The sequence below is a fragment of the Muscardinus avellanarius genome (assembly GCF_963383645.1).
Source record: "Muscardinus avellanarius genome assembly, chromosome: 15".
Lineage (NCBI taxonomy): Eukaryota > Metazoa > Chordata > Mammalia > Rodentia > Gliridae > Muscardinus > Muscardinus avellanarius.
The window spans coordinates 88,768,290-88,784,973 of NC_137801.1; the positions used below are offsets into that span (position 1 = coordinate 88,768,290).

The 16,684-nt window shown below is 57.2% G+C and overlaps 2 protein-coding genes across 2 annotated transcripts; one reads left to right on the forward strand and one right to left on the reverse strand.

Annotated features, from left to right (window-relative positions):
- Window positions 1-576: 576 nt before the first annotated feature.
- On the reverse strand, window positions 577-11,682 carry TMEM127 (transmembrane protein 127; the record flags this gene model as incomplete). The annotated part of the gene is made up of 3 exons (XM_080712057.1): window positions 577-884; window positions 1,512-1,676; window positions 11,439-11,682. The coding sequence occupies 3 exons, from the start codon at window positions 11,680-11,682 to the stop codon at window positions 577-579; spliced, it is 717 nt and encodes a 238-aa protein (XP_080568183.1).
- Window positions 11,683-12,553: 871 nt separating this feature from the next.
- Window positions 12,554-16,408, forward strand: CIAO1 (cytosolic iron-sulfur assembly component 1; the record flags this gene model as incomplete). Its single annotated transcript, XM_080711026.1, has 7 exons — window positions 12,554-12,692; window positions 13,034-13,182; window positions 13,375-13,486; window positions 13,590-13,678; window positions 13,886-14,087; window positions 14,617-14,704; window positions 16,168-16,408. 7 exons carry the CDS (start codon window positions 12,554-12,556, stop codon window positions 16,406-16,408), a joined length of 1,020 nt encoding a protein of 339 aa, XP_080567152.1.
- Window positions 16,409-16,684: the final 276 nt, after the last annotated feature.

Sequence of the window (16,684 nt, forward strand, 5' to 3'; positions counted from 1 at the left end):
CTGGAGTTGGGCCCTTCACTCATCCTGTGCAGACACCAGGAGGCTTAGTCTCCCAGCCCAGGAAGCCAGGGCAGGGCGGAGAGCAGCTGCTCCGCTCCCCAGCAGCAATCCTCTCCCCTTCAAACCAGAACGTGTGAGAAGGCCAAAGACTAAAGTGCAGAGAGCCCACGGGGTGGGCGCCTGGGGCGGGGCACAGGAAGGGATGGGAGGGACAGGGTCCAGAGCCGAGCCTGGGGAGTGAGGCTGCAGGCGCACGCAGGTCTCCTGGGCCCTGCTGACAATTCTCTCTGGGACTGTCCACTCCTCGCAGCTTCCGGAGGAGTCCTTGTCCCACAGAGGTGGCCCAGGAAGGGAGCAAACTTGCCTGCCCATCCCTGGTTGGTGGTGACTAGAGACCGGGAAGGGAGCGGAGGAGGCGGGAGGGAGGAGTGCGGTGTATAAACTGGTGCCCGGCTTTGCAGAGCGGGCGCGGGGACGACCCTAAAGGCAGAGTCTCTCCTGGGGAAGGTTGGGTGAAGACGGTCAGGGTCCTACTGGAGAGGCCTGCGGGCGGGGGGCCAAGGAAGGCCTGGGGCATTAGGGCGTGTAGGCAGGGGGCGGCTGGAACTGGTTGATGACCTCGTACTCTGCAGGGTAGGGCTCGTTCTCCTCCATCTCCGACAGCAGCTCCAGCGCCTGCTCCTCCTCCTCCGTGGGGTAGTGGCGCAGGAGGTTGGCTGCGGTGGCCAGGATCGAGGCCCCGCCAGCTCCCGCCACAAGGTAGAAGCTCACGGCAAAGGTGACGTAGACCTGGGAGCCGTGGTACTTCTTGTGCTGCTGCTGCTGGGCCAGGATGAGCTCAGAAGCCCAGTAGGAGAAGCCAATGACGGTGGCGCACTGCAGGACTGGGCAGGAGGCACCGGAGGGTTAGCAGGCCCTGCGGCCGCCATGAGCAGCCCATCCCAGCCTCTATCCCCTTCTCCAAGGGAGGCTGGCCATGGGAGTCCTGGCCTAGCGAGGGAGTCCAGCCCAAGCAGATTCCGGTCTCAGAATTTACAACGGGGCCAGGAGTGGTAGCCCATGCCTACAACTCCAATACTTGGGAGGCTGAGACAAGGAGGATGGCAGGTTTGAGGCCAGCCTCAGCAACTTAGTGAGACCCTATTTCAAGTCAAAAAATAAAAAGGGCTGGAGGCGTAGCGTGGAAGTAGCATGCCCCTGGGTTTGATACCAGGCACCCCCTGCCCAAAAGAGAGGAGACACGGCCATGCAGCCTGGGAGCCGGAGTCGCTAGCGCACCGCGAGCCAAGGGATGGCAGAGCACAGCCTCGTGGGGATGCAGAACACAGGCACAAAGAAGGTCTGGGGAGGCAGGAGGCGAGGGGCAGCGCAGAGCAGCGGGCCAGCGCTCCCCGGGCCGGCCCAGGCCGAGCCTCAGTGCGCTGGAAGTGGCGCTTTAGAGAGCTGCGGACTGCAAACGCCCCTGCTCTGCGCGCTAAGCTGGACGGAGCTGTGCCCCGGAGCCCGCTTACCCGTGAGGATGTGCGCGAAGGCGTAGCGCCGCGTGATCTTCAGGGCCGGGTGCTTGGGCCCGAAGACGTCCAGGAGGAAGGCGGACAGGCTGCACAGGATGCCCAGGAAGCAGAAGGCAGCGATGACCCGCAGCAGCAGCACCGTCTGGGGGTTCACGCAGAAATCTGCCGGAGGAAGGCAGTGACCCCTGAGCCTGGCCTCCACCGCTGCCCTGGAGGACGGCGCTCAGCTCCAGGCCCAGCCGGCCGCGGTGGGTGGGAGGGCCGCTGCAGCAGGAGTCATGCGGGGCCCGCACACCTCAAGCCCTGCCCACGGACTCCGGCTGCACTGCACCGTGACCGCCATGCTCTGCTGCCAATTTTCAGAGCTCCTGACCATAACTGATCTGGCACTTTCCCCCAGTCTGCTGCAGGACGCTCTGGGCGGACAGGGAAGCCCCCGCCATAGGAGCCGCGGCAGTCAGAGTGGCCAGGGCCAGGTCAAGTGGCGTCATGCTCCCCCGACTCGCCCACGCCGCCTGCGCCAAGAGAAGCTGAGCGTGAAGATCCGCTGCTAACTGAACGGAGGGAGCCACACAGGACGCACGCTGCGGAGCCCACTCCGCAACTGCTCTGCGGCGGGAAGGAGCAGGCCGCCAGAGGCTGCGGCGGGAGGACCGGCCTTCTGTATGGCCCAGCGCTCCAGCCGGGGATGAGGACAAAAGAGAGCAACCGGAGGAGCCATATTCCAGGAGTCTCCAGGTCAAGGTGGAGGGAGAGCCCGGCATGACAGACAGAGCAAGGCTCACCCCAGCCACGACACAGAGCAACTTAGACACTGTCTGGTTTTTAAATTTCAACTACACAACACTGTTAAGTCTCCTCTGACAGTTATGCAAACTCCCAGATTGTCCAGACGCTTAGAATAGAATAAAACCTGGTCCAGAAAGAAGCCAGGTCATGATTTTGTTTATCTTTTTCCTATTTGGTAATGGGGATTGAACCCAAGGGCATTCCACCTCTATGCTACACTATCAGTTCCTTTATTTATTTACTTTTTGTGGGACTGGGTATTGAACCCAGGGGTATTCTGCCTCCAAGCTCCATCCCCAGCCCTATTTTTTTATTCTTTATTTTGAAACAGGGTCTCACTAAGTTACAGAAGGTCTCACTAAGTAGCTGAGGCTGGCTTTGAACCTGCAATCCTCCTGTCTCAGCCTCCCAAGTACTGGGATTACAAGCATGTGCCACCTCGCCTGGCTTAGCCCCGTTTTATTTTGAAACAGGCTGTCACTAAGTTGCTCAAACCTGTGATCATCCTGTCTAAGCCTCCTGAGTACTGGGATTACAGGAGTGTACCACCAAGCCCAGCTTTAAGTATTTTCAACCTAAAAGTAGAAAATGACTGGGAGTGGTGGTGCATGCCTATAATCCCAGCTACTCTAGCTAGTTAGGAGGCTAAGGCTGAAGAATCACAAGTTCAAGGCTTGGCAACTCAGCGGGACCCTAACTCAAAATAAAAAGAGCTAGGGATATACCTCAGTGGTAGAGTGCCCCTGCGACCAATTCTCAGTACCATGATAAATAAATACACACACACACACACACACACACACACACACACACACACATACACTTTTAGTACTGGGGATTAAACCCAGGGGCATTCTACCTCTAAGCTATATCCCCAGGTTCCATTTATGTATGTATTTATTTATTTATTTATTGCAGAACTGGGGATTGAGCCCAGGGACAGGGCCTCCTCTCAAGTCCTGATGTCAGGCCAGGAGCGTCGGGTGTGAGCTCCAGCGCACACTCAGCCAAGGCGCCAGGCCCTGCGCTGTCCCCCGACCCTGGAGGACCTGAGCTCTCGGCTGCTGTCGGGCCTCGCAATCTAAATTTAGAAGCAGTCCAGGTAATCCCTGCACTCCAAGAAACACTGGCTCCAGACGCCTTCAGAGGAAGGCCACTGGTGAAAGAAAGACCCAAGCAGCTGGGGAAAGCTGAACCTCACAGAGCACACTGGACCCAGCAGATGTGGGCACTAGGGCTCTTGGGCAGGAGGCAGTGGGCTTCTGTGGCCCCCACGCATGCCCTGTCCCTGCTCAGAATTCTTCAGGCTAACGCTCCCTGGCTCAGGCAAGGCCCATGCACCTCCATCTGGCCTCAGGTCACCCCACACTGCCTGCGCTGCTGGCCATCATGGTCCTGTCTGCTGACCATCTGCTGGTGCCTGAGTGGCCAGCCTCGGGCCGGCCAGCATCAGGCTTGCCTGTACACGCACTCTGCTGGTGGCTGGCAGCGGCCTCCCCTGCAGCTGGTCCTGCACGGCTTGGGACAGCATGGTGGGCCAGTCTGCAGGAGGCTAGAAACCTCCAGGGCCTTGCAAAACCCAAGCTCAAGGAGCCCGCGGGGCCTCCTATCTCTATTCTGAACACTGCTCCAAGCCGAGACATCCTCCTGGGTCTGCATGGCACACGGCGGGGCCAGCGCAGGATGCATGCGGCTGTGTTTCTGGGAGTGACCTGTGGAGGTGGGTGCCGGGCTGCCGCCAGGCTGCTACACCACAGACTCCCAGATTCCACTCACGTTACTCAAGGCAGGCAGGCACTGAGTGAGGGAGGGAAGAAGCATTCTACCTCTGAGCTACTGAAATAAGGTCTCACTGAGTTGCTCAAGGCCTCACTAAGTAGCTGAAGCTGTCCGCGAACCACGATCCTCGTCTCAGCCTCCCAAATGCTGGGATTGCAAGTGTGCACCACCATGCCCGGCTTTAAAGAGGTTGATTTGACTGGAAGGTCAAAGCTGGTATGAATGTTGTCAGAGCCGTTGCCTGGCTCCCCAAGGGAACAGCTTGAATCCTGGACCTCAAGAAAAAAGCAAAGCGGAAAGGTTTGGGGCACTGAGCAAGAAGCACTCACAGGAGACTGTGCGTACGGTGCTGGATTGACGCAGGGATATTCTACCACTGAGCTACATCCGCAGCCATTTCTGGTTTTTTGTTTTGTTTTGTTTTGTTGGTAGTACTGGAGGTGGAACCCAGGGGCTTTCTACCGCTGGGCTATACTCCCAGACCTATTTTTTAATATTTTATTTGGAAACAGAGCCTCACTAAGTTGCTGAGAGCCTCACTCAGTAGCTGAGGCTGGCTTCGAACCCGTGCGATCCTCCTGTCTCAGCCTCCCAAGTGCTGGGATTACAAGTGTGCGCCCCCACACCCAGCTCCATTTCTGTTTTGAACAAGGTGTCACCAAGCTACTTCACGGTGACCTCAAACCTGCGATCCTCCTGTCTCGGCCTCCGATGTGCTGGGATTGCAGGCCCGCAGCACCAAGCCCAGCTAGGCGGGACTGAGCGGGCAACCTGCTCACATACGGTGCGGCCTGCAGCACTGCAGTGGTCCGGCTGCGAAGTCGCAAGGCTGCGAAAGGCTCTGGACCTGCAGCCAAGCCAGGTCCACCACAGGCAAGGCTGGTCACCTTGAACGAGTCACTCTCATCGGTCACACAAGGGCAAAATGTCCCTCCTGCCCTGCCGCAGGGTGGCTGCAAGGGCCCACCCTGCCCACGAGGGGCACCTGGCAGGCAGCGTCACCCGCTGGCTCCTCTTTCCCACCCACGTCCTCCTGGACTGCAGCCGGCCAGGTGGACAGGGAGGTGCTCAGGAAGCCAGGCTGGGCTGCGTGGTGACGCGTGCCCTCTGCAAACATAAAGCCAGCTGAGGCTCTGTCCCAGCACAGTGATGACGTGGCACAGAGAAGGAGCTTCCTCTTACTTTTTCTTTTAGTGGGGCTGGGATTGAACCTAGGGCGCTCGACCACTGAGCCCCAGCCCCAGCCCTGATTGGCTGATTTATTTTGTGTGGCACTGGGCCTTGAACCCAGGGATGCACTACCTCTGAGCTAGATCCCCAGCCCATTTTATTGACATTTTTAGTTTCCTGAGGCTGGGTTGCTAAGGCGCCCAGGCCGGCCTTGAACTCAGGTCCTCCGGCCTCAGCCTTCTGCATCGCAGGGCTCACAGGCGTGCGCCATCACACCTGGCCGTTCCAGCAGGTCTCTCCGCCGCCTCCCCACTGCGCAGCTGCGCGGGGCTGCCGTGAAGGGCCCTCTGGAGGTGTTGGGCCTGCTCCAAGTCACAGGCGCCTTTGAGCAGGGGCCCCAGAGTGCACGAAGGACGGGCAGTCATCCGGCATGCGGGGCCCCTCAGAGCCTTCCCTGCCGCTGCTACCTCAGGGTTCCTGGTTTCCTTCCTCGAAACCAGCAGGACAAGGAGAGCCAGGAGCACCTGCGCCCTGGGCCAAGCAAGCCCTGCAGCGGAGGCGGCAGGTCCCGTGGGCAGGAAGGGCAGGGCCAGGCGCCTGCCCTCCAGTCCTGCCTGCCTAGCTGGCTGGCTCTTAGGTGAGCCTGGCTCTCTAGTCACCAGGGAAGAAGGCAGCGCTGTGTAATAGGAGCCCACGGAGCCGACTTTGCCCAAGGTCACTGTGAGTCATGAGGCTGGTTTGTTCTGAGGGCCCTGGCCCTTCCTGTTTGCAGGCCGCTGCTCTGACCCCAGGGAGCTGCAGGCAGGAAGGCGACCTGCCGGGGCCTGGACCAGCTGCCAGTCGCCCCGCCCCCAGCCCTTGGTCACCAGCCGCATCTGGCTCTGTACCTACGCTGCCTGCTCAGCCTCTCCACTGGGGCTCCTTTGCCTTCCAGGCACGCCTCCGACAGGCCACCAACGGGACCCTCTAGTGCCCAGGTCAACCCAGACGGACAGGCCCCAAAGCAGCAGCAGGGTCAGCGGCTCACATACCACTCCTCGGGGCCCGGGCCTTCCCGACGACCTGGATCTCCTGGTGGCTGCTCTGAGTCAGGATTCAGCTGACCTCACATCCCAAACTTCCTCGTTCTCAAGGATGCTTCCTGAGGCTATGGTGGGCAGCCCTGCACTGGCCTCACTGGAGGGGCAGAAGGGCCTGGGCGCCCCTCCCCAGGGGCATTCCAGCTCGGTGTGCTTCTCGGACCTGGGTCCAGGTTAGAGAGCTGCGTGTCAGCAGGCAGCGCCCACGGAATGCGACAATTCAAGACAGACTCTCAGGCGGCTCTGTGTTTGCTAAACCTCCAGCTCTGCAGGTGCCAGGGGAGGGCGACTGGCTGCGCCCCGGGATCACACACTCGGGCTAATCACTGAAGGGAGTGGGACAAACAGCACAGCTTTGGCTGAGCCTGTTAACAAGATGCAATTAGGAGCGGAGGTGGGCAGTGAACTCGGATCCTCCGCTCAGCCTCCCAAGAACTGAGACTAAAAGCCACGCCATTCTCACACCCGGCTAGAACACGGAAATGATAAGCCTTACATAGTTGTTTGTTTGGGGTTCTAGGAATTGAACCCAGGGCATTCTGCCCCCAGCCCTATTTTTTTATTCTTTACTGGAGTAACTGAGGCTGTCCACGAACCTACAAGCCTCCTGTCCCAACTGGGATTAAAAATACACACCACACCTGACTCATCTCAGAGTTCCGACCAGAAGAAAATCAAACATGGAGTGCATGAAGGTGCAGCAGTAATAAAGAGTACAGACTTGGGAGTTAATGTCACAGGAATCAGCTGTGTGCCCGAGTGGATTCCCCACAAGAAGAGGCCTTTGTAAAGTGGGGTTGGTGTCTCCACCTTCTAACAAATGAAAATGTTTAGAAGAGAACCAGAGGTGGGCGTGGCGTGAGTGCAGCACAGGGCCAATGCCTGGCACTGGGGCAGGTGCTGAAAACGGGAAGGCTGCCCCAGAGCCAGCTGGCCCGCCATGTCCCCATCGCCCGCAGAAAGCTGGCAGGCCTGCTCTCCTCGGCGAGCACCGCTCTGCACATCTGGCCCCACAGCTCTGCTCCCTCCTGAGATGCGAGTACCCCAGGCCTGCACCTCAGGACATCTGCCAGGCCCCGAGCATCAGCACAGTCATGCAACACATCGTATGTGTGAAAGCCCACCGAGTGCAAAACCAGCAGGCATGGAGAAACGAGAGAGCACTGTGGGCTCCCCACCACTCTCCTGATGGCTCCCGACCATTGCTGAATCCCCAGCAGGCACCGCATGTTCCTGGCGAGCAAAGGCAGACAGAAACACAAAGAAACGTCATGCAAAGACTAGGGCCAGCTGGGCGGAGTGACGCACGCTTGTAATCCCAGTGCTTGGGAGGCTGAGACAGGAGAATGGCAGGTTCGTGACCAGCCTCAGGTACTTAGTGAGACTGTATTTCAGAATAAAGAATACGCCGGGCGTGGTGGGCACGCTTGTGATCCCAGCATTTGGGAGGTGGAGACCAGAGGATCGCAGTTTGTGGACAGCCTCAGCTACTTAGTGAGGCCTCTGCAACTCAGTGAGAGCCTGTTTGAAAACAAAGAACACAAAACAAGGCAGGGGGTGTAGCTCGGAGGTCGAATGCCCCTGGGTTCCATCCCCAGACCCAATAAATAAATAAATAAATAAATAAATAAATAAATAAATAAATGAAGCCGGGCATGGTGGTGCACGCTTATAATCTTTGTGCTTGGGAGGCTGAGACAGGAGGATCGCACAGGTCCGAAGCCAGCCTCAGCTACTTAGTGAGGCTCTCAGGAACTTAGTGGACCCTATTTCCAAATAAAATATAAAATAGCCTGGAGGTAGAAAGCCTCTGGGTTCCACCCCTAATACCACAAAATAAATAAATAAAAATTAAAAATAGGGCTGAGGTGTAGCTCAGAAGTAGAATGCCCCTGGGTTCCATCCCCAGTACCACAAAAAAAAAAAGAAAAAAAGAAAAAAGAACAACAAAAAAAAAAAAGATTAAGGCAATAGGCCTTAGAAAAAAAAATCTGGCCCTTCCTTCTTCCCTTCCTCCCTCCCTCCCTCCCTCCCACCCTCCTTCTCTCTCTCTTCCCCGCTTTGTGGAGGTACTGGGAATTGAACTCAGGAACATTCTACCACTGGGCCATATCCCCAGCTCTTTTTTTTTTAATTATTTTTTATTGTAAAACATGGTCTGAGTTTCTGAGGCTGGCCATGAACCTGTGATTCTCCTGTCTCAGCCTCCCATATGCTGGGATTAAAGGTGTGCATCACCATGCTCGGGTTGGATTGAGCGATTCATTTTTTATTATTATTTTTTGTGGTACTAGAACTTCAGGGCCTTCTACCTCTGAGCTACACCCCAGCCCTAATTTTTATTCTTTTTTTTTGTTTGTTTGCTTTTTTGGTGGTACTGAGGATGGAAGCCAGGGGCCTTCTACCTCCAGGCTACACTCCCAGACCTATTTTATATTTTATTTGGAAACAGGGTCTCACTAAGTAGCTGAGGCTGGCTTCGAACCTGCACGATCCTCCTGTCTCAGCCTCCCAAGCGCGGGGATGACAAGCGTGCGCCACCATGCCCGGCTTATTCTTTATTTTGAAACACAGTCTCAATAAGTTGTGAAGGGCCTCCCTAAGTTGCCGGGGCTGGCTATGAATCTACGATCCTCCTGTCTCAGCCTCCCCAGGACTGGGATTGTAGGCATGTACCACAACATTTGTCTGGTCTGATTGATTTCTTAGAAAGAGTAAATACCATTTTCTCTATCAGGATAAAATCTGGAAATGAACTAGAAGTCCTCATCCTATTCTCGTAAATCACTGGAAAGCCTCTAAACTCCAGAAGTAAAACGTTAAGAGAATGCACAGAGAAAGACAAGGTAGGCCCTAAGATGAGACCTTACAGCCTAGACTGCAGAAGTGGTCTAGGATTGAAACACAGAGGGGAATTCAGATCGTGCTACCAAGTTCCAGGGCCTGGCTCCTTCACAGAGCAAAATGCACACGTGCCATTAGAAGGGCTGTCTGGCTGCTTGGTGGCCACAGCAGCACGGTGTACACAGGAAGACCTCCAGAATGACTCAAAAGACTGGGCGATGAACTCTGCTGCTAGTAAGAGTTGTATGGGGTCCAGTGACCATCTGTAGGTTAAAAGCCAGGTGGTGCAGCTGGGTGTAGTGGTGCACGCTTATAATCCCAGTACTTGGGAGGCTGAGACAGAAGGATCACGGGTTTGAGGACAGCCTCAACTAGTTGTGAGACTCTCATCAACCTAGTGAGACCCTGTTTCAAAATAAAGAATAAAAAAATCAGGCTGGGGGTGTAGCTCCAATGTACAGTGCCCCTGGGTTCCACCCCTAGTACCGCATGCACACGCACACACATACACACGCAAATACACACAAACAAACAACAACAGCTGGGTGGTGCAGTCCTGTTCTCACACTACACAACCTTTATGCTCACTACTGGAGACAGGACGGGTCAGGAGGAGTGAACGTGCTCCCTGGGACAGACCCTCAAGCAGGCTCTACCCCTGCTCCACCTCGGAAAGAGAACAGCCACTTCCTTCTGCCTACTTGACGGTGAAGTGGGATCATGAACAAAGCAGCTCTGTCTCAGCCATGTACACTTCTGATGGTTCCGAAGCCGAGTTCCAGCTGCTCTGCTGCAGGTGCCAATGGAACTGACTGCTAGTGACCTAAAACGTAATAAAAGTTCAACTACCATAGACACTAGAATGGCTTTTAAAAACCAGTCATATTGCTGGACGGTGGCACGCACCTGAATCCCAGAGACTTAGGAGGCAGAGGAAGAACAATCACAAGTTCGAGGCTAGCCTGAGCAATTTAGCCAGACCCTATCTCAAAATAAAAAGGGCTGGGAGTACAGCTCAGAGGTGAACACCCTGGATTTCACCCCCAGTACTAAAAAAAATGTCTAGTCATATCAAGATCCTTTTTAAGCTAGGCGTGGTGGTGCACGCTTGTAATCCCAGAATTCGGGAGGCTGAGACAGGAGGATTGCAGTTTGCGGACAGCCTCAGCTACTTAGTGAGGCCCTTTGCAACCCAGTGAGACCCTGTTTCAAAGTAAAGAATAAAAAAAAATAGAGTTGGGGTGTAGTTTGGAAGTAAAATGCCCCTGGGTTCAATCCCCAGTACCGAAAAAAAGAAAAAAAAAAAAAGAAAAAAGAAAAGAATTCCTTTTTAGCCTGGCATGGTGGTGGCACACGTCTGTAATCCCAGTACTTGGGAGGCTGAGACAGGGGAATCACAGGTTCAAGGCCAGCCTCAGCAATTTAGGGAAGTCCTTGAAATACCACGAGACACTATTTCCAAATAAAAAATAAAATAGGGCTGGGGGTGTAGCTCAGAGGTAGAATGCCCCTTCTGTTCAATCCCTAATATTACAGTAAAATAAAATAAGCGAGCATGATGGTGAACGCTTGTAATCCCAGTACTTGGGAGGCTGAGATAGCAAGTTCGCGGACAGCCTCAGCTACTTCGCGGACAGCCTCAGCTACTTAGTGAGCCCATCCGCAACTCAGTGAGACCCTGTTTCAACATAATGAATAAAAAATAGGGCTGGGGGTGTAGCTCAGAGGTAGAATGCCCCTGGGTTCCATCCTCCATACCGCAAAAATAAACAAATGAATAAATTAATTAATTAATTAAGAATAATAGGGTTTGGGGTGTGGCTTGAAGGTAGAATGCCCCTGGGTTCAGTCCCCAGTCCTGAAATAAGTAAATAAATAAATAAGTAAATAAAAAGAAACACAGCTCTCTCTTCTCCATCTGTCAGGCTGCCCCGAAGCAGCTTCCCTTTCTCTCCTCGGCTCCTTAGCTACTTGAATACTCCTAGTGCGATACTTGGCGTTTTCTCCACACACAGCGCCCCTGCACCAGCAGAACACTAGAATAGCAGCAGTCCGGATTAGCACGGTGGTGAGGAGTAAGAGCTTAGCTGATAACATTAGAATTAATGAGAGGCCGGACCCGAACAGAGCCACCTGGTGGGCATGAACACCCGGCAGGAATGGGCTGCTGCATTCAGCCAGGGGCTAAACCTGTCCCGGGTTATCTTCGCCTCGGCCGGCCCCGCATTCCCCCCGGCCCAAGGGCAGGCCGGCCGCGCCTCACCTTTCAGCAGGTCGGGGTGCACGTAGCCCAGCACGTCCGAGACGCCCAGCTCCTGGCGGGAACAGGTGCCTCCATGGATGTGCAGCCAGGCAGGCTCAGCGAGGGCCGTGCACAGCGCCGTGATGGACAGCGCGCCGGGCAGCGCCGAGGCCAGGCTCCGCTCCGGCTGCTTGGGCAGGGCGCTGCCCCCCGGACTCCTCCGCCGGCGCCCGCCCGGCAGCCCTGCGCCTCCGGGGGCATACATGCCCGGGGCCGCCCGCCGTCGCTCTGCGGCCGCTGTCGTTCCCGCCGACCTCGCGGGGCGCGCTGCGCCTGCCTGTCCCGGGGAAGAGAGCGAAGCGCCGGGCGGCTGGAGCGGGGCTGTCAGGGCGGACGCCGAGGGTGCAGGGGTGGGACGGGGCCGAGCGAGGCCGGAGGACCGCAGGGACTCGGGGGGCGGGAACCCGGGACTCCGCATCAAAGAGGGCCGGGGTAGACGTCCGGGCCCGGGGAGGGCGGCGGAGCCGCGGGGACCAGCTCGGGGGCACCGGGACCCCGAGGTCTGCAGAGGAGGGCCGCGGGGACCAGGGGCCGGGACCTGGGGCCGGCAATTTGGGGTGAAACCCGGGCGGAAAAATAGAGCCTCCCGCTCCGTCCCGTCCCCTGCCCCTCACCGGCCGCAGGCCTCAGCTGGGATGGCGCCGCTCCGCCCTGTCACCGGCTTCTCCGCTGCCCGGGGCCGAGCGATCCCAGGCCCCAAGCCCGCAGCGCCCGGACCGACCCGGGCCGATGCACTTCCGGCTTCCTCCTCCTCGCTCGGCCCCCTCCTCCCCGGCGCCAGCCCCGCCCCCATGCGTCACGAGATGCGCGCGCAGCCGGCTCCGCGCAGGGCCTCACGGGACTGGTAGTTCCGGGCCGTCTCGCGATGCTTTCCCCTGAGCGCGAGGGGTGAGCAACCACAACTCCCAGAAGGCCGCGCGGCCGCAGCCGCGGGCGCTCCAGTTCCCAGGGCGACCCGGGCCGGGCGGAAGCGGTGTCGTGCAGCCGCCCGAGCTCGCGGCGGCGGGTCGCGGGGACCTGCGCGCGCTGTGGGACTGCCGTCGGTGCCCTGACAGTCCCCACCTGCTCCCCCCGCCATGAAGGACTCGCTGGTGCTGCTCAGCCGCGTCCCCGCGCACCCGGACTCGCGTTGCTGGTTTCTGGCCTGGAACCCCGCGGGAACCCTGCTGGCCTCGTGCGGCGGGGACCGGAGGATCCGCATCTGGGGCACCGAGGGTGAGGCCTGGCCCCGCGTGCGCAGCGCGAGTGCCGAGGGAGAGGGGTCTGCCAGGCTGCAGGAAGAGCGCGGGCAGGCAGGCGCGGCTGCTGGGGAACCCGAGCTGCCGCCGCGGGGAAAGACGGGGGAGGCCGGCTGCGGGGACAGCGCCGGGACGCTTACCTTCCACCCGGGGCACTTGGCCGCCGCGGGCAGGCCCCAGCCCGGAGTCGTGTTCGAAGGCCGCCTTCAGAGGACAACGCCTGTTGGCCAGTAGCTGACTTGCTTGCCATGGAGGCACTGGCAGGCGTCTGCTGTTCTTGTGGCCCTGCTCTGGAGCCCGCCTGTGCTCTCCCTGTAGGTGACAGCTGGGTCTGCAAGTCTGTTCTTTCTGAAGGCCACCAGCGCACTGTGCGGAAGGTGGCCTGGTCTCCCTGTGGGAATTACCTCGCCTCTGCCAGCTTCGATGCCACCACCTGCATTTGGAGGAAGAGCCAGGATGACTTTGAGGTGAGTGGGCCGGTGGGGCCACAGCGGCTGCCTGTTTGCTCCCGGGGACTGGCTAAGGACCCCAGCCGACCTGGGCCTGCTGGGCTGTGCCCGGGAGGCTCCGGCTCCACTTCGCCATTTGCACTACAGAAATTGTGCTTCTGCATTTTGGCCGAGTCCCAGCTGTCGTTGTCATTCCCATTCTCTTTGCAGTGTGTAACCACTCTCGAGGGCCACGAAAACGAGGTCAAGTCAGTGGCATGGGCCCCGTCGGGCCACCTGCTGGCCACCTGCAGCCGCGACAAGAGCGTGTGGGTCTGGGAAGGTGTGTGACGTCCCTCCAGGGGGAGTGGAGAGGCCGCTCCCAGATACCCCTCTCTCTCTGTCCTCGACAGGGTCAGAGTTCTGGTCCTTTTTTCCATCCCCAGTTGACGAAGAGGACGAGTATGAATGTGTTAGCGTGCTCAACTCCCATACCCAGGATGTCAAGCATGTGGTTTGGCACCCAAGCCAGGAGGTAAGAGTCCGGCCAGGCCTGTGTCCAGCCTTCCTCTTCTCGTCAGCCACAACTTGTTTTTTAAGTAGGATCTCTGTGGCCGTAAAACATTAGTTTCTGTATAGCAACAGCCCGCGGACTGTCCCGCAGGGCAGGGGAAGGTTCTGAACCACAGGTGCTCACTGGGCCATACCGGAAACTGCTGGATTTCCTTTCCTTCTCCTGGAGCTCTTAGCCTCTGCCAGCTACGACGACACGGTGAAGCTCTACCGAGAAGAGGAGGACGACTGGGTGTGCTGTGCCACCCTGGAGGGCCACGAGTCCACCGTGTGGAGTTTGGCCTTCGACCCCAGCGGCCAGCGCCTGGCATCTTGCAGCGACGACCGTACCGTGCGCATCTGGCGTCAGTACATACCAGGCAATGAGCAAGGTGAGGGTCTACAAGGAAAGCAGGACAGCTCTCTGGAGTCTGCAGTTGCTGGGACACGTCCAAGTATCACAGCAAAGGGCTGCAAAGTAGCAAGGCCCTGAGAGGGCTCCAGACAGAGTGCTGGGAGAACCGGGAGACTTTGTAGATAGGCCCACCGTGTCCACACTTGGACGGGTACGTGCGATTTTAACAAGGGGACTCCCAGTGAAAGCCCGGTGGCACGAGTAAAGGCGTTGGCGGTGGGAATGCCAGGTTACGTGAGGAATGGAGACTTCGCTCAGGTGGGGCAGAAGGGGCTGAGGAGGAATGAAGGCGTTGGTCAGCTGGTGGGCGGCCTCCAGGACAGGCTAAGTCGTGATAGGGCTCACCACAGTGGCACGTTTCCTCCTCCTCATTCTGCCTTAGAGGGCCAGCCTGGCCAGTGTGGAAGGAGATAGGAGGATGGGGACAGGGCTGGAGGCGAGGGCGGGGGTTGAGCAGCTTCTCGGCCGGCGCCACATCTCGGGCTGATGAGAAGTCTGTCGTGCAGGAGTGGCGTGCGGCGGTTCTGACCCCAGTTGGAAGTGTGTGTGCACTTTGTCCGGCTTCCACTCCAGGACCATTTACGACGTTGCTTGGTAAGACCTCCGCGCCCCTCTCCCCAGCCTGGGGCAGGGACTTGAGAGCTATCGGGACCCCGTGTGCCTTCTGTCACCTTGGCAGTACGTGAGAGTAGGGCCGCCGCTCTCGTTTCTTGAGGTCAGGCCTGCCTACCGTGCTGGCGTAGAGCTAGCTGTCCCGGGTTACAGAAGGGAGCAGACTTAGACCCAGGCTGGTTCCTGACGAGATGCACCTCAGTGTGGCGGCGGCAGCCGTGAGAGGCCACGCAGTGTTGGATCACCCTAGAATTATTACTGAACCTATGAATTCCTGCCTGGGGCTCTTAGGGTTTGGTAAGTGACTCTATTACCCTTTTGGAGGCAAGAAAAACCAGACCATTGTATAAGAGTAGGCCAGAGTGCAATTCTGACCCTGAAAACGATCTAGGAAATGATCCTAAATCATGGTGGAAAAAACAAAAAACTTGTGTGTATCCATGCTTTATTTACATTAGCAAACATTTGGGAATGACGTGTATAGTCAACAAAAATGGACTTAGGTAAATTATGATAAATAGCTTATTGAAGCACTGTTAAACTAAGGCTAGGCGTGGTGGCGCACACCTGTAATCGCATTACTTGGGAGGCTGAGACAGGAGAATCACAGGTTCAAGGACAGCCTCAGCTACTTAGGCCCTTTGCAACTCAGTGACACCCTGTTTCAAAATAAAGAATAAAAAATAAGGCTGGGGGCATAACTCTGAGGTAGAATGCCCCTAGGTTCCATCCCCAGTACAGCAAAAAAGAAAAAAAAAAAAAGAAAAAACTAAAGCCGGGCATGGTGGGGCAAGCTTATAATCCCAGTAGTAGGGAGGCTGAGACAGTAGAATCATAGGTTCAAGGACAGCCTCAGCAACCAGAGCTACTCAGCAACCTAACGAGACCCCGTTTCAAAATAAAATGGGGCTTTGGGAGTGTAGCTCAGAGGTTGCATGTCCAGTACCACAAAACAAAAAATACTTCAAGACATGGACACCTGTTATGCCATGTAAGAAAAGTGCAATCCAGAACTGTACATAGGTTAATTATAAACTGCAGGCTAATTATACCAGGGAGGCGGGGGCCAGGCCCAGGAGCACACCACAGTCCCAGTACTCAGGCCCCAGCAGGAGATGATCACAGGTTCCAGGTCAGCCTTGGCAATGAGACCTGTCTCAAAATAAAAAGGGCTGGGGATATAGTTCAGTGGTAGAGTGCCCTGGCTTCAGTCTCCAGTACCACACGATAAACACGCACACACACTCAAATCTACGTGGATGCACCTTGGAGACTTTGGAGGGGGCGTTCACGGCTGTCGCAGGAAAGCTCTTCCCTAAGAATCTAGCAAAGGCTACAGGCTGGGAAGAGCTGGGCCGGGGGCTGTGGGAACCATCAGTCTGTGTCTGCCGGGGTGGGTAGGCAGGAGCCCCCTGCACACCCACTGCTGCCTCTGCTCCTCCCAGGTGTCAGCTGACAGGGGCCCTGGCTACAGCTTGTGGGGACGACGCCATCCGAGTGTTTGAGGAGGACCCCAGCTCAGACCCGCAGCAGCCCACCTTCTCCCTGACTGCCCACCTGCACCAGGCCCACTCCCAGGATGTCAACTGCGTGGCCTGGAACCCCAAGGAGCCAGGGCTCCTGGCCTCCTGCAGCGACGATGGGGAGGTGGCTTTCTGGAAGTATCAGCGGCCTGAAGGCCTCTGAGCCGCAGAGTCATGGCTCCCCAGAAAACACCCTAAAAGACTGGCGGTCCTTGAGGGGACCTGACGAAGCATCCTTCCCCTTCGTTTTTCTTGGCTTGCTGCTGTTAAGAAGAGTGGAGCCACAGAATTTCTTCTCCCTTTGACACAAGCGCCTTGGTAAAGAGCCACAGAACATCAGCATGTTTACTTATGCCACCCACTTGCTTCCTTTAGGGGCACTGTGTTATTGGGGGGGGGGGTGAGCATAGTGTTTATAAACCTGTGTGTGTGTATAGGA